The sequence below is a fragment of the Entelurus aequoreus genome, linkage group LG07, assembly GCF_033978785.1.
Source record: "Entelurus aequoreus isolate RoL-2023_Sb linkage group LG07, RoL_Eaeq_v1.1, whole genome shotgun sequence".
NCBI lineage: Eukaryota > Metazoa > Chordata > Actinopteri > Syngnathiformes > Syngnathidae > Entelurus > Entelurus aequoreus.
The window spans coordinates 61708131-61725530 of record NC_084737.1 but is presented as its reverse complement, the minus strand read 5'-3'; the positions used below and the strand labels follow the sequence as shown (position 1 = coordinate 61725530).

Sequence of the window (17400 nt, the reverse complement as noted above, 5' to 3'; positions counted from 1 at the left end):
GATGAAAAACACTACCTATCCAACCCGATGGAGTTTGAGAGGTACTGCATAAAGGAATGAGCTGCCCAAAGATAGGTGTGCCAAGCTTGTGCCGTCATATTCAAAAAGACTGGAGGCTGTAATTGCTGCCAAAGGTGCATCAACAAAGTATTGCGCACAGGTTCTGTACACTTTAATAAATTAGCAAAATTAAAACAAAAACAGGTCACATTGTCATTATGGGGTCTTGTTTGTAGAATTTTGACGACAAAATGACTATTCCATTTTGGAATAAGAATGTAACATAACCTGTGGAAAAAGCGGAGCACTGTAAACACTTTCCGGATTTACTGTAACTTTGAATTCTAGAGTAATTACATTCTTAATTAATAGTATTTAAGGCTGAATCCTATTATAAAGAACAATAATGCAGCGAAATTTACAGCACAACCAACAAAGAAACGTCCTTTAAGCAAGCGGAAGGGTCTCTGACCATTTCCTGGGGAACAACTGTGGCAAAATATAGAAAAATAAGACTTCTTTTTTTTTTTTTTTTTTTTACATTCATGTCTCAAGGGCTACCATAGAAAATCATTTGGAAGTTAGTTCAGATTAGAAAATGTTTTTTCTCAAGTAGATTAAGTCTTCTGGCAACTTTAGAAATCCCTGACCAAGTTCATTAAGTCACTTGTGCTGTGACTCAAACAGGCCTTGTATAATGAGTTCTAGGTAGTACATACTTTCAAACACAAATATAAATGGAAATAACCTTTAATAGATACAAACAAGTCTACATTAATAAATGCAAATAAAAGGCAAGAAAAAAAGGAATAGAAAGGTGTGGCACATGCAGACTGAGGATAACACAGCTGCACATTTATCAACCTAACAGATATGGCATTTGACAATGTTGGAAGCGTAATATTTTACTAGTATTATAGAATCAGAGCAGTACTTTAGAGGATTGTCTTTCTGCTTAGACTTTGATTGAGGTGCGTTAAAGATTTACCGTTTGTTTTGGCAAAACCCTTTCAGTTTTATAGTTTTTGCCATACTTATCAAAAACTATCAGCTGCGCCCTGATATGTACCAGTCACTTCCACTGGTTTCTACTTTGTGTGCCAACCTGTGTAAAATGTGGGTAAAACAACACTAAGAAAGAAAACAATAATGAGATACAACCGGGGATATTTCTTGCAGATGCATGCTACAAATCACAGTGACATCCATACAATTTCAAGCCTGCTGAGATATTTCCTGTCAGATGTCTAAAGTGTGAGTAGAATACATCTTTTACTACTGCAGGAGTTCAAAGTCTCGCTACATAACTGTCTCACTGGTGTGGTTACTACCTAAGGCCTGTTTGCTGATCTGCTTAAAAACGCATTTAAAAAAAACAAAACGTTTCTTTCAGTGTAACATGTTCAACAAGTGCTGTCATCTTGTGGTCACACAACATAGAACATGGTCTAATTCATCTAATGCAATCAAATTTTAAAAAGACAGTGCTGGCTGAAGTCAAGAGAGATACTGACCAAAAGTGACTCGTTGCACCAAAACGGTGACCGCCAGGGCATATTTTCTATCAGTATGTGCATAGAGCTCAGAAATTCCTGAATTAAAAAAAAAAAAAGTTAGAGTACAATTGCAAATAGTCGTTAAAATAGAATAAGAAACTCAAAAATGAGTCTGGTCGCTAATCAGATAAGCATACTTGCTAAATCATCAGTGAGCTTGGATCTGTCCAACAGGCTCAAGGAAATGTTGTCAAACGAGTTCAACCAAAGGATCCCAGAGAAGCAAGAAAGAAAGCATACGCTAATGTGACAGTGCAGTCATTGGTAGAGCAGGTAGTTCTTGAGAAAGGCCGGCAGGGGCAGCCGGTGGATTTCACCTAGACGTTCTCTTCCTAGTGCCACCCTCACAGAGCGCCGACACAGGTCCATCAGAGAGAGAGGTTCAGCTGAGGAAGAAGAGACAGAACAGTTTATGCACAAAAATATCGATCTGAGTTTTCAGTAGCTTTACTAATAATTGCCGACTAATACATGAAATAAAAATTAACATTAGATATATTTAGATTTGGGCTGTCAAACAATTACAATTTTAAAGTCAGAGTTACTGGGGTTTAATTTAGATTAATCATGATTAAATATTCCTTTGAAATTTATATTATCACGTTTCACTTTGCATGAGCAAAGAAACTCAAACCCACACCACATACTTCATAGTGAAATTGTGTTGATACCAAATGGTAAACGGTACAGAACAGCAACAAAAAAAAACTCAACCAGGTATAGATTTTCCTTTGTCCCACTGGCAATCAAAGCACTTAACAGAAAACTACTGTAATAACCGGATGCAATATCAAGGACTGCAATTTTGGGATAGGGCAATACGGGAGGTGTGCAATATGGGGGGAGTGTAATGTGTGATCTCATAACTAACTGATATACCTGCGCACTGTTCACTGTCGTCACTGTATTGTCGGATGAACTGTATGTATATATATGTTAAGTAAAACGCTGTCTTAATGTCCAAGACAAATTTCTCCTCTGAGACGAAGCTAATTATTATTATTATTATTATTAAGTAGGGAATATATATGCGCTTACGTGTTTATTCAAGATCTTTAATATATTCAAAAATGTGTCTAGGCAAACATTTATCCACATTAATGTGGACCTTTTGTGATAGCAATCTAGTATTGTGTACCTAATGTTGCGACCGGGTGAATCTATATGATGTTTTGACTGTCTGGGGAAAAATAGTGGTGATGTTCCTTATTAAAATTTATCATTTATATTTAAACAATGTACATTTTCAAAAGATGAATTATTATACTCTTGGAGAAGGTGGGGCGTGTTTTCATTTGCAATCTGGGAACACCTTCACAATCAAACCTCTCACAGACACTCAAAAGACGTGTTATAAAAGTGACTGGTAGCAAATAGTACATAAAATTTACACCAAAGTATATCCAATACAAATTATTTTTTGATGCCTTATAGCAGGGGTGTCCAAACTTTTTCCATTGAGGGCCGCACACGGAAAAATTAAAGCATGCGGGGGCCATTTTGATATTTTTCATTTTCAAATCATAAAATATATAAATATAAAGGGTCTCAGTCATTAAAATGTTAAAAATAAGTCACATTATTATTTTTTTTATTCAACGCTTACAGTAAATCTCTATATCAACTTCAGGTTGATATAGCGTTAAAAAAAAAGGATTTATGCCTTTTCTGTCAAAGACAACTTTGTTTTTTATAGTAAAACTGAAATATGCAGTATTTCCCCCAGCGCCCAAAACATTCAGAAAGCAATGTTTGATGTGAAGTAATTGGAGCCCAAAAAAGGACACCATTGATTTTAATTTATTATTATTTTTGATTAATCACAGTGAAAAGATCAATAAAATCCCATTAAATATATTTGGGATCCAAAAGGTCCCCCACTCATAAAGTGATACATTTTTATCATATATTTTTTTACTTTCAACACTTAAATTACGAGATCAACTTCAGATATATCTGTCCATTTTACGTTTGAACTATTATGTTTGTTTGTTTTATGCTCTTATGTCAAAGAAAACATTGCTTTTATATGGAAACCACACAATATATGCAATATTTTCCACATAAAACATTTTAAAGTGAAATATTTGAAGTAATTGGAGCCTTGAATAGATCAATAATTGATTATAACATTGAATTTTTTAAAAACAATTTTTTTTTTTTGAGCAATGGCAAAAAAAGCAAAATAAAGACAAAAGAAAAACAAACAGCCTGCATGGCAGCTTTGTGTCAACATTGCAACTGTTCCTCGTTAGATTTCACCTCATTCCACTTTTTTTAATGTTAATTTTTAATTTTTGCAATAGCATTTCCAGAATATGTGGCGGGCCGCTAAACAATTAGTTGCGGGCTGCAAATGGCCCCCGGGCCGCACTTTGGACACCCCTGCCTTATGGCTTTCCTGTCCCAAAAAATGAGGATACATTTGACCTAAAATGCAGTTTGTTGGTGTCAACGAGTTAAAAAAAAAAAAAAAACAAGAAAAAAAAGCAACAAGTTAGCTCCTCTCGCGGCAATAATTATGAATGTGTGACCATCTCTCGACAACAGTAATGAATGAACCCATTGAGTCTCAGAGATAGTCACCCAGAGCAAATTATAAATCAACACAAATGTCAGCAACTTGTACTTACGATCAAGTCCGTTTATGTACCGGATACGTATTTCACAGTGTCCCCACACAGCGCTCACCACTGGGTATAGCTTCCTGCCTTTAAGTCCTCTGAAGGCCACCCCCAGATAATGGCCATCCACTATGTAACCCAAAGTCCCTTCATCCATGTCCAAAACTACTAAGAGGGAGTCCGGTATTATGAAAGTGTCTTCTGGCTCGAGGAAGGAGGGGTATACTTTGCCTGAGTGATTCTTGCTGTCATGGTAGAGTTTACTCCTGCATAGGTCCCAACCCCAGGACTCACTGTCGCTTCCCACTAGTGCAGTGTAGCCTACGGAGTGCAGCGGCGCATCAACTGTTGCTACACCAACAACGGCGTGCGTGCCCCTCTGGCGCATCGCCCAGCTGATTTCCCACACATGCAGTCCCCGTGTATAACCAACACGGCCCCGGATGGCATCCGTGCTCTGTGCCACTGGGTGCCTGTGGAAAACCAACTTGTTATCGTCCTTGACGAAGATGTTGAGCGAGCGGTCATCGTTGTTCCACGAGTGCTGGACCTGAATGTCTGCGCTTACTGGCGGCATATCCAATAGCAGGTCCAGTCGAGAAGGCTTGGTGTGACTCAAGGCCTGTAGCTCCAGCTTCAGGGGGCTGAACGCTGGATCGCGCATATCAATTGTTTTAATGCCACCTGGGACTTTTTGCCCCATACTCCGGGTATTTAGGGAAGTGGCCTTGTCTTCTTCCTCCTCCTCCCCCCTCCTCAAGGTCCAATGGGGGAGTAGTCAACCTCAGGTCTTCTTCTCCTGTGCTCATGCAATCCAAGGCAGGTTCAATCTCTGCGGTCACTTGTTGCCAAACGTCGAGGTGTTTGTGCAGTCGACCTGGAGAGATGGGCATGGACAAAGAAGTTAACAAACCAATGAGTTAACACTATTTCTGCTGGAAGAGCAGTCAAGCCTCCTTAACTTGATAGCATGAACACCAACTTGACACTTCATTGGAAACATTTTGCGTTGCTTCCACTTTGTCTAGTTATGTAAATGGCAATATTACAACCATACAGTAACTTCATTATTACATCATTGCAAGAAAGTCCGCGCTACAGGACTTTGTACAGAAACAGTTCAGAATTATCAGGATTTCAATTCTCAGAACTTTGACATTTAAAGCAGTTAGCCAATTTTCCATGACGGAAGACATAATTGACAGATTATGTAAAAGAACTAGGGTAATGTACAGAGAACACAAGCATTGTGCTATAAGTTGGGAGAAGTACATTGGAACCCTTATTTACGAACCCTTCTTTATGCGAGCTTTTCGGTTTACGAGCTTTTCGATCTAGCCAAATATGCTTCTGTGTGGACGAACGCTGCAGACAAGAAAGCAGGTCAAAACATTGTTGGGGAGGCTTGAGCATTCCATTTTACTTGCTGTGCAGGAGAAGTCACATCTCAACACTCCAGCATGTGTTCTTTCACATTTTGACAAGTTTTGTCCATTTTGCCAACTCATTAAGAGTCCTAAAAATTCAACAGACCGGCGTGGAAAGCAGGAGGGAACCGCTGTGGAGTTAAAAAATAAAAAAACTTTTTGCAGGACTACATTCACAAGGCACTCACAAGCATGACCACAGCACAGCACATTAAGTAAGCACATCCGTTTTAATTGTGACAAAGCTGTTCTTTTCTGCGAAAAGATGCCAGAACAGAATCACCGCAGAGAAGATTCTTCTCTCATTCCAGAGCGGCACCTCACTCTTCCCGAGCGCAAACTCGTAGACACGTACGGCTACCCTATCCTCCCTTCCTTTTCTCTCCCTCTGTCTGCTCCTTTCTCCTCAGTTCTCTGCCGTTGTTTGTGTGTGCATTCTACTTTTTAAAATATTAGTTATTACTTTTTACTACACAAAGTTGATTCATCACCCCCTTACATCTATATTTGTTTGATATACAGTACTGAATAGCACTTTAGATTGTGTTAAAAGTGCACAAACCTTCACTAAAATATGGACTGTTGTGGAGGCTGGAACCCATTAGTCATATTTACATTGTTTCATATGGGGAACTCTGCTATACAATACAAACTTCTCTATTTACAAACCACGTTTGAAGAACCAAAATCAGTCCGTAAGTCGAGGTTCCACTGTACAGAGGTAGGTCCACACAATTTATTTAGACAATGTTCACAACTTTAGGTATAGTATCATTTTGTATTTGTTTTCCATTTGTTGATGCATTAAGCTTACTTTGATCACAGTTTCCATGAAGGGTGTTTGCAGTTACTGTTGGTGGGCTGCACTATTTTGCGAAGAATCTTAATCCTAATTTTTCCTGCCAAAATTGCGATAGCAATTTTTTTTGCAATTTTAAAAATGGTATTCAAGTGCATACAACTGCTAAATTAAGAAGTAATGTTACGTTTGGACTAGGGCTGGGCCGATAATACGATATCAATACATACCGCGATAGACATCGTTATCAATATACAATGTGTTCGATAAAATATTCAATATATATTTAAATTTTTTGGTCGGATAAACCAGAAATTATGAAACAAGATTCGTTTCATGAAGTCACTCGCGCTTTGGGAAACAAGCAAATAGGATACAGGAAGTGTCCCTGAGCAATAGGAGGGACAAGCCAATAGCCAATCAGTTAACAGTATTCAATGAGCGTTGGGAAAGACAGCTAATCACATAACAGTATCGACTACATCTTTTCTGCTGTTCGGCTCCCAGTCCCAGACCATAGTCGATGAGCGCAGGGGAGGTGAGACTTACCCTCCAGGGCCGATGTTATCGTCGGGGGTAACACTTTTTACTTTACCCGACAATGGGTCTGCTAAGCTCTGCTTTCAGGTTGGAATGACAAGGCCGCTGATTTGTAACAATTTGGTTGCTCTATTCTTATTTCTGCAGGACACAGACACATTCGCCACTACTGCTGCATGCTACCGCTCGCTTTCCTCACTCTTCCACTCACCCAACCCACTGCCATTCTTAAAGAAGCACACACACACATACGCTACTCTCATAACACTTGTGTGGTTGCACCCTCTTTTTGGCTCACTGTGGATTCTCTGCATGGAGTGAAAAGAGAAACTGTAATATCTTGGTATGTCAACTCAATAACAGAAACTTGTCTAGTTTTGTTGGTTTTAAGGCAGACAGTGCGGCAACATCCTGACACTTCCAATGTGTCGTTTAATTAGTTGCTTCAAAAACTACTGTTCAATAGCTTTTACACTACTGCTTTATTGGCAGCCCTAAATAAGTCATAAGTATCAATAATTATTGATATTGATCAATATAAAAAAAACTTATATTATGCTAGTTTTTGGCCATATCGCCCAGCCCTTCTTTAGACTGTTAATCAACATGTTCTTGTCTCAAGTTGCCACACATTAGAACAATATGCAATAATTTACTTAAAAAATAATAATTCAGGTTTATGTATAAAACACCCATGTTTGCTTAAACCGTCCTTGGCTGCTTGTCATAGTATCATCCTCCAGTTCGCCTCGTACTGCCGTCCCCGGAGAAGTTCCTTCAGCCATTTTACACGGTCATTACAATTTTTGCACATACTGTACAGTAATACAAGGAAAGTGGTGTTTGTTATTAGGACACTGACTGCATCGACTGCAGCACACAATCTTGCCGTTTTCTGTAACCACTTTTCTATCAGGCCAAGGACTCAGGCCTCAACAATTCTGACTCAAAGAAAAGGAGAGAGAAAAAAAAAACTCACCCTATTGCGGTTAGGTTATTCCGGTAATAAAAACCTTAATTTCGATTAATTGTGCAGCTTAAGTGGTAAGTAGGGATGGCTACCCAGCTCCGTTCCACAATAGCACAGGTGCCAACATAAACGGTAGTCACCACAACAAATTAATTTGTCATTCTTCAATTATTACTGTCAGATCATCAGCCGAAGTGAAATTCATTCAGCGCTGCAGGGTCCTTTATTTTACTTTCTGCACAGAGTTTTTCAAAGCTCTTTACAGAAGTATACTTTTGCATTAGGATAAATGTTTTAATACTATTGTGATATCGTGATAATGCATATTGATGACGTTCTAAATGTGTCCCAAAGATTTGGCAACGACAAGCAAACAAACAGGCGTCCTTAACTACATTTCCATGCGCTAAATTAGTCTGATTTCTCAGATAGTTGGGCTCAAAAGAAGCATTTTACAACCCATGGAAACACCTTAATCTGATCATGTTTGGCTTTTGAAAGGTCGGACTAACGCACCTAGATTATGCGATTGAAAACCAGGGGCCGTACTTATCAAGCTTCTTAGAGTGCCATTTTACACTTAAGTCCTGAGAATTTGCGAAATTTAGTCCTACTCTCAAACTTAAGAATAAAAGCTTTTTATCAACGTTCTTAAGTCTAAGAATCACTCCTACTCTCCACGATATTTAAGAGACCTTCAGAGGTGTCTTAAGTGGTTAGGAGTTGCCAGCAGGGGATGGCACTGAGGCGAGAGAGACGTGCGCGAACATTCAGGGAGCGGAACGATGTCCTGGATTTGTTTGATGACGAGCAGCTGATCAAACGGTATCGTTTAGACAGAGCGGGTATTATTTTTGTCACAGATTTAATACTTTTCGATTCCATGTTGATTTCTGCATGTGGCTGCAGTGGGCTAGTATATATAGAGCCACCCACACCAGTTTCAAATTGGTTGCCTAATTAATGAATTGGAAAGAAAATGTTATGACAGTAGCGTATGTGTGTGGCCGTGAGGTGAGTGACGTCAGTGACTGTGTGGGCGAGAGAAGAGAAGAGAGGGAGCGGTAGCGTGAGTGCCGGCGGGGACTAGTTTGTTTTGTATTATTTTGTAGTTTATTGTCAAAATATACACTCCCATTGTCCAATTAAATATTTCCAAGATATTTCTTTATTCTTAGACAACGGATTCCCTTCTGTGATTGGTCATTTCTATGGACACAGAAATGACATCACCTAAAATTCCATTTACGGCACATAGTAATGTCGTAATTCAGCTCTGAGTGTGACACTTAAGATTGAGTCCTACACTTCGCTGAAAGTGTGAGTAAGACGCTTGATAACTAACTTTTAAGTGCAGCTTTCAGCGAAGAATTTATTTACTCTTAAGTCAACTCTTAGCAGACTTCTTAGGAGTAATTCTGAGAAGCTTGATAAGTACGGCCCCAGATCTCTAGAGTGGGTGCGGGCTGCCGGAGGGGACCATTTGTATCGCGCAGGCGCCAGGCTTAATGTGCGGGATATAACCATATAAGCAGATCCCAATCAATCAAAACATTGGCAATGACTGTAATGAAGAGGATACTGTTTATTTGCTTCACAGATTAAAAGAACAAAACATTTTGAAGTGCATCGATGGGAGAAAAAAAAGAAACTGATTTATTTAAGATAACTTGTTTTGGTGTCATGTCATAGGTAAACCGGAAAAGCAATATATTAATCCGCGCTAAAAGGAAATAAGTGTCCCCCAGTCAGTGTACGAGAGGCACACAGCCTATGACCAATAGTCGCATTAGAAAGAGTGCATGGACACTGGGACTTCACATGTAGCTGTAAAAATACAAAACAACCATATTTGAGAAATCTGACTAATTTTGTGCATGAAAACGTAGTCACTCTAGCATTCGCACTAGTGAGCTAGCAGCAAACGTCCCTCCAGAGTGCAAAGCCACTTTTAAGACAGCAATCATTGACCCCATGGTGGCATATAAACTGTTTCTTTCGAGCATCACTGGGGGACGAAAAATGTATTTCGATACTTTTCAAAATAAAGGGAACTACAAAACATGTCAATATTGGCTCTATTTTAACAGAAAATCTTACAATACAATAAACATGTTTCCTATTGCACTCAAAGAACAATTTTAGAAGGTTAAAATATAAATAAAAGGGCATTAAACACACTGATTTTCTTGTTGCATTTAAAGAACAATTTACAATTTTCCATATTACACAAAGTCTGCCATAATCAAGGATTAGCTTGAATTCAATAGAAAGCTTTATTTACATTATATTAAATGCTTCATGATTTATGGTTGCCATTCCTGGTCTGTGCTTTAAGAAAAATACAATTAGTAAGTACTATAATCAAAACTATGGATAAATGTACACAGATAAGCCATGTAGGAGGTAAAACACATTTGTTAAAAGATAAAACACAAATTGTAGCAATTTGTTACAAAATTCAGTCATTACACTGCGCTAATATTTGGCATCAATCCAAGCAGCTGTGTGCGCGTCTACATATCTCCACGTTATGTATCTACACGTGCACAACAGAGTAGCTGGTTAACTTATGAGAGTAGTGTGGGTGTGTCTTCAAGAGAACGGCAACATGTTGGTGAGCGACGTCAGTGAGTGAGTGAGTGGGCGAGTAAAGCGAGCGAGAGGTAGAGCTGCACTATGCAGTCGAAGACTGAACAGGTCTGGTTGTGTCCTGCAAAACTAATAATAAAGCAGACTGACACAAATCGGCTGCATTATTACCTATCACTATTTAAACTCCCCGTGCAGATCTGAATGTTTATTATTTAAATGTTTACATAAGTTTGAAGCAAAGGTGGTAATACTAATCGCCACATTTGGCGAGGCGTGTTTTAAAGCAAGACTTAAAGTGCGGCACTTCCTTGTTTAAAGAGTCACCTTTATCGTTGGTTTTGAAGCCCAATTACCTCCATATTGCACTTCACGCACCCTCTGTATTAACCAGTAGAATTGTCGTTTTTTGCCCTTCTTCCGCTCCAAGATGTTATTGCTTGTATGCACTTTGTGCGTTTTGACACACTCATCATGTGCTTCGGCTCTGCAGTCACCGCCACGGATGAGAGAACGGTACCGGTACTTTTCAGAGGCAGTATAGTACCGATTTCAATCAATTAGTATGGGTACTTTATTAGTACCAGTATACCGTACAACCCTACTACACACAGTTGGACACAATAAGCCATGCTAACCGCTAACAGCAAGCTAGCGCTCTTGAATGTAAAAATGATGACTGGATCAATACTAATATCGACAGCAACAATACCAAGTACAAAAAGCCGTGTATACGACATTTTTACTATCAAAAAATATTTTGTTTTTGTTACAAAACAAACTCAGGAAATAAGCCTCTGGACACAGTAAGGGCAGAAATGAAAGGATTTATATTAGAGCCAATAGTAGGAAATAATTAAAATAATTTATATTCTTACACCACCACCATTTTTTATGTGATCATAATCCATCCATCCATCCATTTTCTACCGCTTGTCCCTTTCGTGGTCACGGGGGGTGCTGGAGCCTATCTCAGTTGCATTCGGGCGGAAATCGGGTTACACCCTGGACAAGTTGCAACCTCATCGCAGGGCCAACACAGATAGACAGACAAAATTCACACACTAGGGCCAATTTAGTGTTGCCAATCAACCTATACATAGGTGCATGTTTTTGGAGGTAGGAAGAAGCCAGAGTACCCGGGGAGAACCCATGCAGTCAAGGGGAGAACATGCAAACTCCACACAGAAAAATCCAGGAGTCCGGGATTGAACTCAAACACGATTCTCGATTCAAAAACGATTTTTTCCCGATTCAAAACGATTCTCTATTCATTCAATACATAGGATTTCAGCAGGATCTACCCCAGTCTGCTGACATGCAAGCGGAGTAGTAGATTTTTTGTAAAAAGCTTTTATAATTGTAAAGGACAATGTTTTATCAACTGATTGCAATAATGTGAATTTGTTTTAACTATTAAATGAACCAAAAATATGACTTATTTTATCTTTGTGAAAATATTGGACACAGTGTTTTGTCAAGCTTATGAGATGCGATGCAAGTGTAAGCCACTGTGACACTATTCTTTTTTTTTAATTTTTTATAAATGTAATGATAATGTCAATGAGGGATTTTTAATCACTGCTATGTTGGAATTGTAACTAATATTGATACTGTTGATAATATTCATTTTTGTTTCACTACTTTTGGTTTGTTCTGTGTCGTGTTTGTGTCTCCTCTCAATTGCTCTGTTTATTGTAGTTCTGAGTGTTGCTGGGTCGGGTTTGGTTTTGGAATTGGATTGCATTGTTATGGTATTGCTATGTATTGTTTTGTTGGATTGACTAATTAAAAAAAATAAATATATATAAATATATATATAAATATTTTTTTTTTAAATAAAAAAAAATTAAAAATCGATTTTTTAAAAATGAGTATCAATTCTGAATCGCACGTGAGAATCGCGATTCGAATTCGAATCGATTTTTTCCCACACCCCTAATATATATGTGTGTGTGTGTGTGTGTGTGTGTATATACATATACACACAAATATATATACACCGGTACACATGCACGCACACACATAAAAGAACATAAAATAAAATGTATTCCTATGCAACTATAAAGTTCTATGATAAACCTTTGTTTGCGGTGATGTATTTGAAGGGTTTTAGGGACAGTATGGCTTTTGCTCCCTGAGATTTCAGCATGTGTTTCTGCAAGGCTGTAAAGGATTTTGTAACTGATGGGAAGGCTTTCTAATTGAATTGTAGACAAGAGTTCATTGAGAAGTGCTGTAGCTCTTCTTCTAATGCAAGTAAACAACCATTTAAGTGGGTCATGTCTCCTCAATGATTAGAAAACGGAGGGGAGCGCAAGCAGCGGGTGGCCAACATCTGAATTTGAACAATCTCTTCTTCAGTGCCTGTCCTGCATTCAGGAAAAGTAAAACATGTTAATTTGTACACAGTTGGGACTCACGCTTTTCCATCCCCACTCCGCAATTGGCAAAGGGCCATATAATGACAAAAACAAGTAAATAAAACCAAACAGGATAAAAGCTTTTCCAACAACTTTAAAAATAAACACTCCCATTCAATGAGGGTTTTTGTTGGAGGGGTGTATTTGGGCAGCCACTCTGGCCTGTGCTGGATGAGGTTTCAGGGCCCCTAGGTTGGTTTGAGACTGATTAAGATGCAAGAGAAGGGTCTCAGTGGATTTACTGGGCCAATAAAACACAGATCTTAATCTAAAGGGTGTTTGTTTACCTGCGGGTACATTAGGCTTTGGGTTAAAAAAGTAATTTAAACTTGATACAAGTAAAAATACTGTAGTGTATACAATGTGGTATGACTGAAAAAAAGAAAAAAGGTAGATGTGTCTATTGACTAGGGATGTAACGATAAACGGTATAATGATAAACCGCTGTAAATTTCCAGACGGTTAATAATACCGTTTACATTTTTAATTACAGAAAAACCGTCATTTATCAATGCATTTTAGGCAACAATGCTTATTTCCTGAATACTGAAGTGCCGCAGCCCCTGCGCATGTGAACCAGAGCCTTTCATCACTCTCAGTAGCTCAGCGTGTTCGTTTAATAGCAAAATTAGATGAAGGGAGTGAACCCTCTTGTTAGGCATGGGTGATATATTGATTTTATCAATATATTTCAGTATTTTGTTGCAGAGGATTTAAATAAACCATTTTTTCCTCCTCTTGCTCAGTCATACTTTTTGCCCCTCAGGAGATTCCGCAGCTTGCGCCGTCCCCTTACTTCCTTATCGGCACACAGCAAAACATGGCTAATGCTAACGCTAACAAGAGCGAGACGTTTGTTGCAAAGAAAAGTGTTGTCAGTACTTTGGTTTTGCGGCAAAAGGCGTGGAACAAGTGACTGCACGGTGCAAAGTTTGTTTTAAAAAGGCAGCAGCACAGCAAACTTATTCCAGCATCTGAAACCAAACCTTCAGCAGAGTAGGGCAAATGTAACTCTTAAGGATGCGATCAAAACCGCAACAACAAACAAACAAACTACGGGCTAAAAATCACCTTACTAGTGGAATAATTTACACCAGATATGTATGATACCACCATGTATGATGAGACAGAAGCACAATGCGTAGACTGATCACTAAAGTGGTTGCTCTGCACACCGCCAAGATGTGTGAATGAAAAAGGCTGCGTTTACTTTATCCACTTACTCAAACCGACTCTAGTCCTCTCAATTTTTTACTTTAACATTTATTTGGATACAATGTATAATACTATTTTTATTTTATTTACAGAAGTATGTTATTCTAGACAGAAGTTTTAAGTTTGCACTTTATTGATCTGAATGTTGGAGATTATTGTTTATTTGCATGCAATGTGCAATGCTACATTTTTGTTCATAGAAGTATTCTATTCAAGCTAAAGTATTGCTTCCCAAGGGAAGCTCTTAATTCAATTATTTGAAAATGATTCCATAAAAAGTAAAATTTATATCTGGCCTAAAAATCATCATTCAATTTAGAATTTTGCTAAGAATAAGATGCAGTGTCATTTCACCATACTAGTTTTAAAAACCTATTTTGAATTATCTCTGTCGTATGTATTCAATGGTTTCTTCAAAAAAGTAGGCGGGACTGCAAGCTTCCAGCAGCGACAGAGCATTGCTTGTTGCTGGTGAGAAGCACGGCAATGTAAAAATTAGGGGAAACAAATATGATTGTAGAGCAAATAAACGTCCCGTTGTGAGAGTATTTCGGCTTCAAATCGTATGAGCAAGAAGAATGAGCCCAGGCTTACTACTCCGACCCTCCAGGAATTTGCGTTGCTGCGATTGCGCCAATACATGCTAAATTCAACTAATCCCTTTGAATTATGCGTAACCTCACAATTTAGTCCAAGCCCGCTTCCATGCACATTTTTGTAGATCAATTTGTCCTGGAGTAGGCTCAAAAGCACATCTTTGTACATCAATTTGTCCCGGAGTAGGCTCAATTGTGCATGACTGTACATCAACTATAGTTGACTCTCTGTAAAATTCCCGATGGTTAATATAACAGTTTAAAATTTTAACTATCATAAAATCGTAATGATTTCTGTACTTGAATAAACTCATGGCACAATGATACAGCTCATTTTCTGGAGAAGCAGCTATCGATTGCTCGCCGGCCAATCAGCCAAAAAGTACAGACGAAAACAAGACCCATTTTTCCTATAAGAAACATCATACCCCAAACTAAACTTGTATGAACATATTGCTGTCCGAGCAACTAAGCTACTCAATCGTGTACATTGAATCTACAGGATGTGTTCTCTCAGAATAGACGAACAGCTCTATACACAGAGGCAATGACACAGACATTTCTATGACAGGTAGTAAACCAACGCGACGTCACATTTAGTCCAAAACTACAAGATCACAATCTTTTCTCTATTTTATTCTATTGATAATCTATTTCTATTAACCTATGCCATGACTAACCTTTATAACCTATTTGATTTACAATATTATGTACATACTAGGGCTGCAAGATTAATTGACATCAAGGTTTTAATTAGCGCGATAATACCCGCAAGATGCTGAGGGTTTGTTTTTTTTCCTGCGCTGTTGACCAGCAGTTTAGTGACAGACATGTTGGTCAATCAGAATTGTTGAGCGTCGCGTTTGTTCGTCTCTCACTTAGACAGAAAGAAAGACGTCTTTGTGAATCGCTGTCAGCACCTGAGCGTGTTTATTTACCAGTGGAAATAGCTGGACAGAGTGACCCCTCTTTTCAGTCATTAACAATCTTTGTCTCGATGGAGACTAAAGCGGGGCGCTGCCGCCGACACTCACAGTACAAATAGCCTCAGGACTCACCGATGGGAAGTGCTGCAAACTAACACAAAATAGGAGGAAAAAGATTATGTTCCGTTGTGGGAATATTTCAGCTTCAAATCGAATGAGCGATATGAGCCCAACTACACGGACGAATGAGCAAAAACGCCGTCCATGATAGCAATAAAAAAAAGGACTACGTCCAACCTAAGTTTTCCATCTGGGAAAAAAATACACTTTAAGATGTTCAATATCTATTTAGGTAAAACTTTTGCTTACAGAAAGGAGTCAATTTTTTTTGTTTATTCAGTACCTTGGAGTCTTGTTCACAAGTGAGGGAAGAGTGGATCGTGAGATCGACAGGCGGATCGGTGCGGCGTCTTCAGTAATGCGGACGCTGTATCGATCCGTTGTGGTGAAGAAGGAGCTGAGCCGGAAGGCAAAGCTCTCAATTTACCGGTCGATCTACGTTCCCATCCTCACCTATGGTCATGAGCTTTGGGTCATGACTGAAAGGACAAGATCACGGGTACAAGCGGCCGAAATGAGTTTCCTCCGCCGGGTGGCGGGGCTCTCCCTTAGAGATAGGGTGAGAAGCTCTGCCATCCGGGGGGAGCTCAAAGTAAAGCCGCTGCTCCTCCACATCGAGAGGAGCCAGATGAGGTGGTTCGGGCATCTGGTCAGGATGCCACCCGAACGCCTCCCGAGGGAGGTGTTTAGGGGACGTCCGACCGGTAGGAGGCCATGGGGAAGACCCAGGACACGTTGGGAAGACTATGTCTACCGGCTGGCCTGGGAACGCCTCGGGATCCCCGGGAGGAGCTGGACGAAGTGGCTGGGGAGAGGGAAGTCTGGGCTTCCCTGCTTAGACTGCTGCCCCCGCGACCCGACCTCGGATAAGCGGAAGAAGATGGATGGCATTTAGAATAAAGTTATTTACCGATGACAGTACAATGGTAAACAATTCTACAGTAATGAGAAATAAGTTTATTTCCTTTTAGATGGTTACTTGCATTATAATCATTGAAGTTTTAATCAAATAGTTCTTCACTTAAAGAGCATGATGTTGACAAAAGCGCTGTCTGCATACAGCCAAATATTTTTGAAAGTATATTATTGCATATTGTTCTAATGCATGGCACTTTTAGACAAGAATATTGATTGACAGTCTAAAAGTAACCTGTATTCCTTCACTCGTTATACATTTATATATAAAATCGCAAATCGAATCACAATCGCAATTTTGGAGAAAAAAAAAAATCACAATTAGGTTTTTTCTCAAAATCACGAAGCCCTAGTACATACTATCGTTGTGGTACTCACTGGGTTAAATATACAACATTAGGTACATTAATTTGTTTTCGCGTAAAAAAACCCTACTTATTTTCAAGGTGCCCTGTTTAATTACATTAAAGGGGAAACTCTGGAACTTGTAAGACACCAGGAAAGAAAGATAAACTGGATTAGCGCAAAACATGGAAGTCTTGAAAGCTAAACTGAAGAGATATATTGTGTACAAACGACAAAAAGAACAGGAGGAATGGGGGGGCTGGTGCTTGAGCAGTGTTTATAACTACTTTTTTTTTTTTTACTAAATACTGGTATGTGTATATATTGTATCTGCTGGTGTAGTTATGTTATA

At 39.0% G+C, this 17400-nt stretch overlaps 1 protein-coding gene across 3 annotated transcripts in view; it reads right to left on the bottom strand.

Annotated features, from left to right (window-relative positions):
• Positions 1-1155: 1155 nt before the first annotated feature.
• Positions 1156-17400, bottom strand: part of LOC133654120 (SPRY domain-containing SOCS box protein 1-like) — a 74270-nt gene continuing 58025 nt past the window's right edge. For all 3 annotated transcript variants that reach the window (XM_062054159.1, XM_062054158.1, XM_062054157.1), the window contains exons 2-3: positions 4190-5057; positions 1156-1942 (exon numbers count right to left, since the gene is read on the bottom strand). In XM_062054159.1, the coding sequence (XP_061910143.1) occupies positions 1815-1942; positions 4190-4883 (822 nt within the window). In that variant the 5' untranslated portion in view covers positions 4884-5057 and the 3' untranslated portion in view covers positions 1156-1814. The remainder of the gene's footprint in view (positions 1943-4189; positions 5058-17400) is intronic.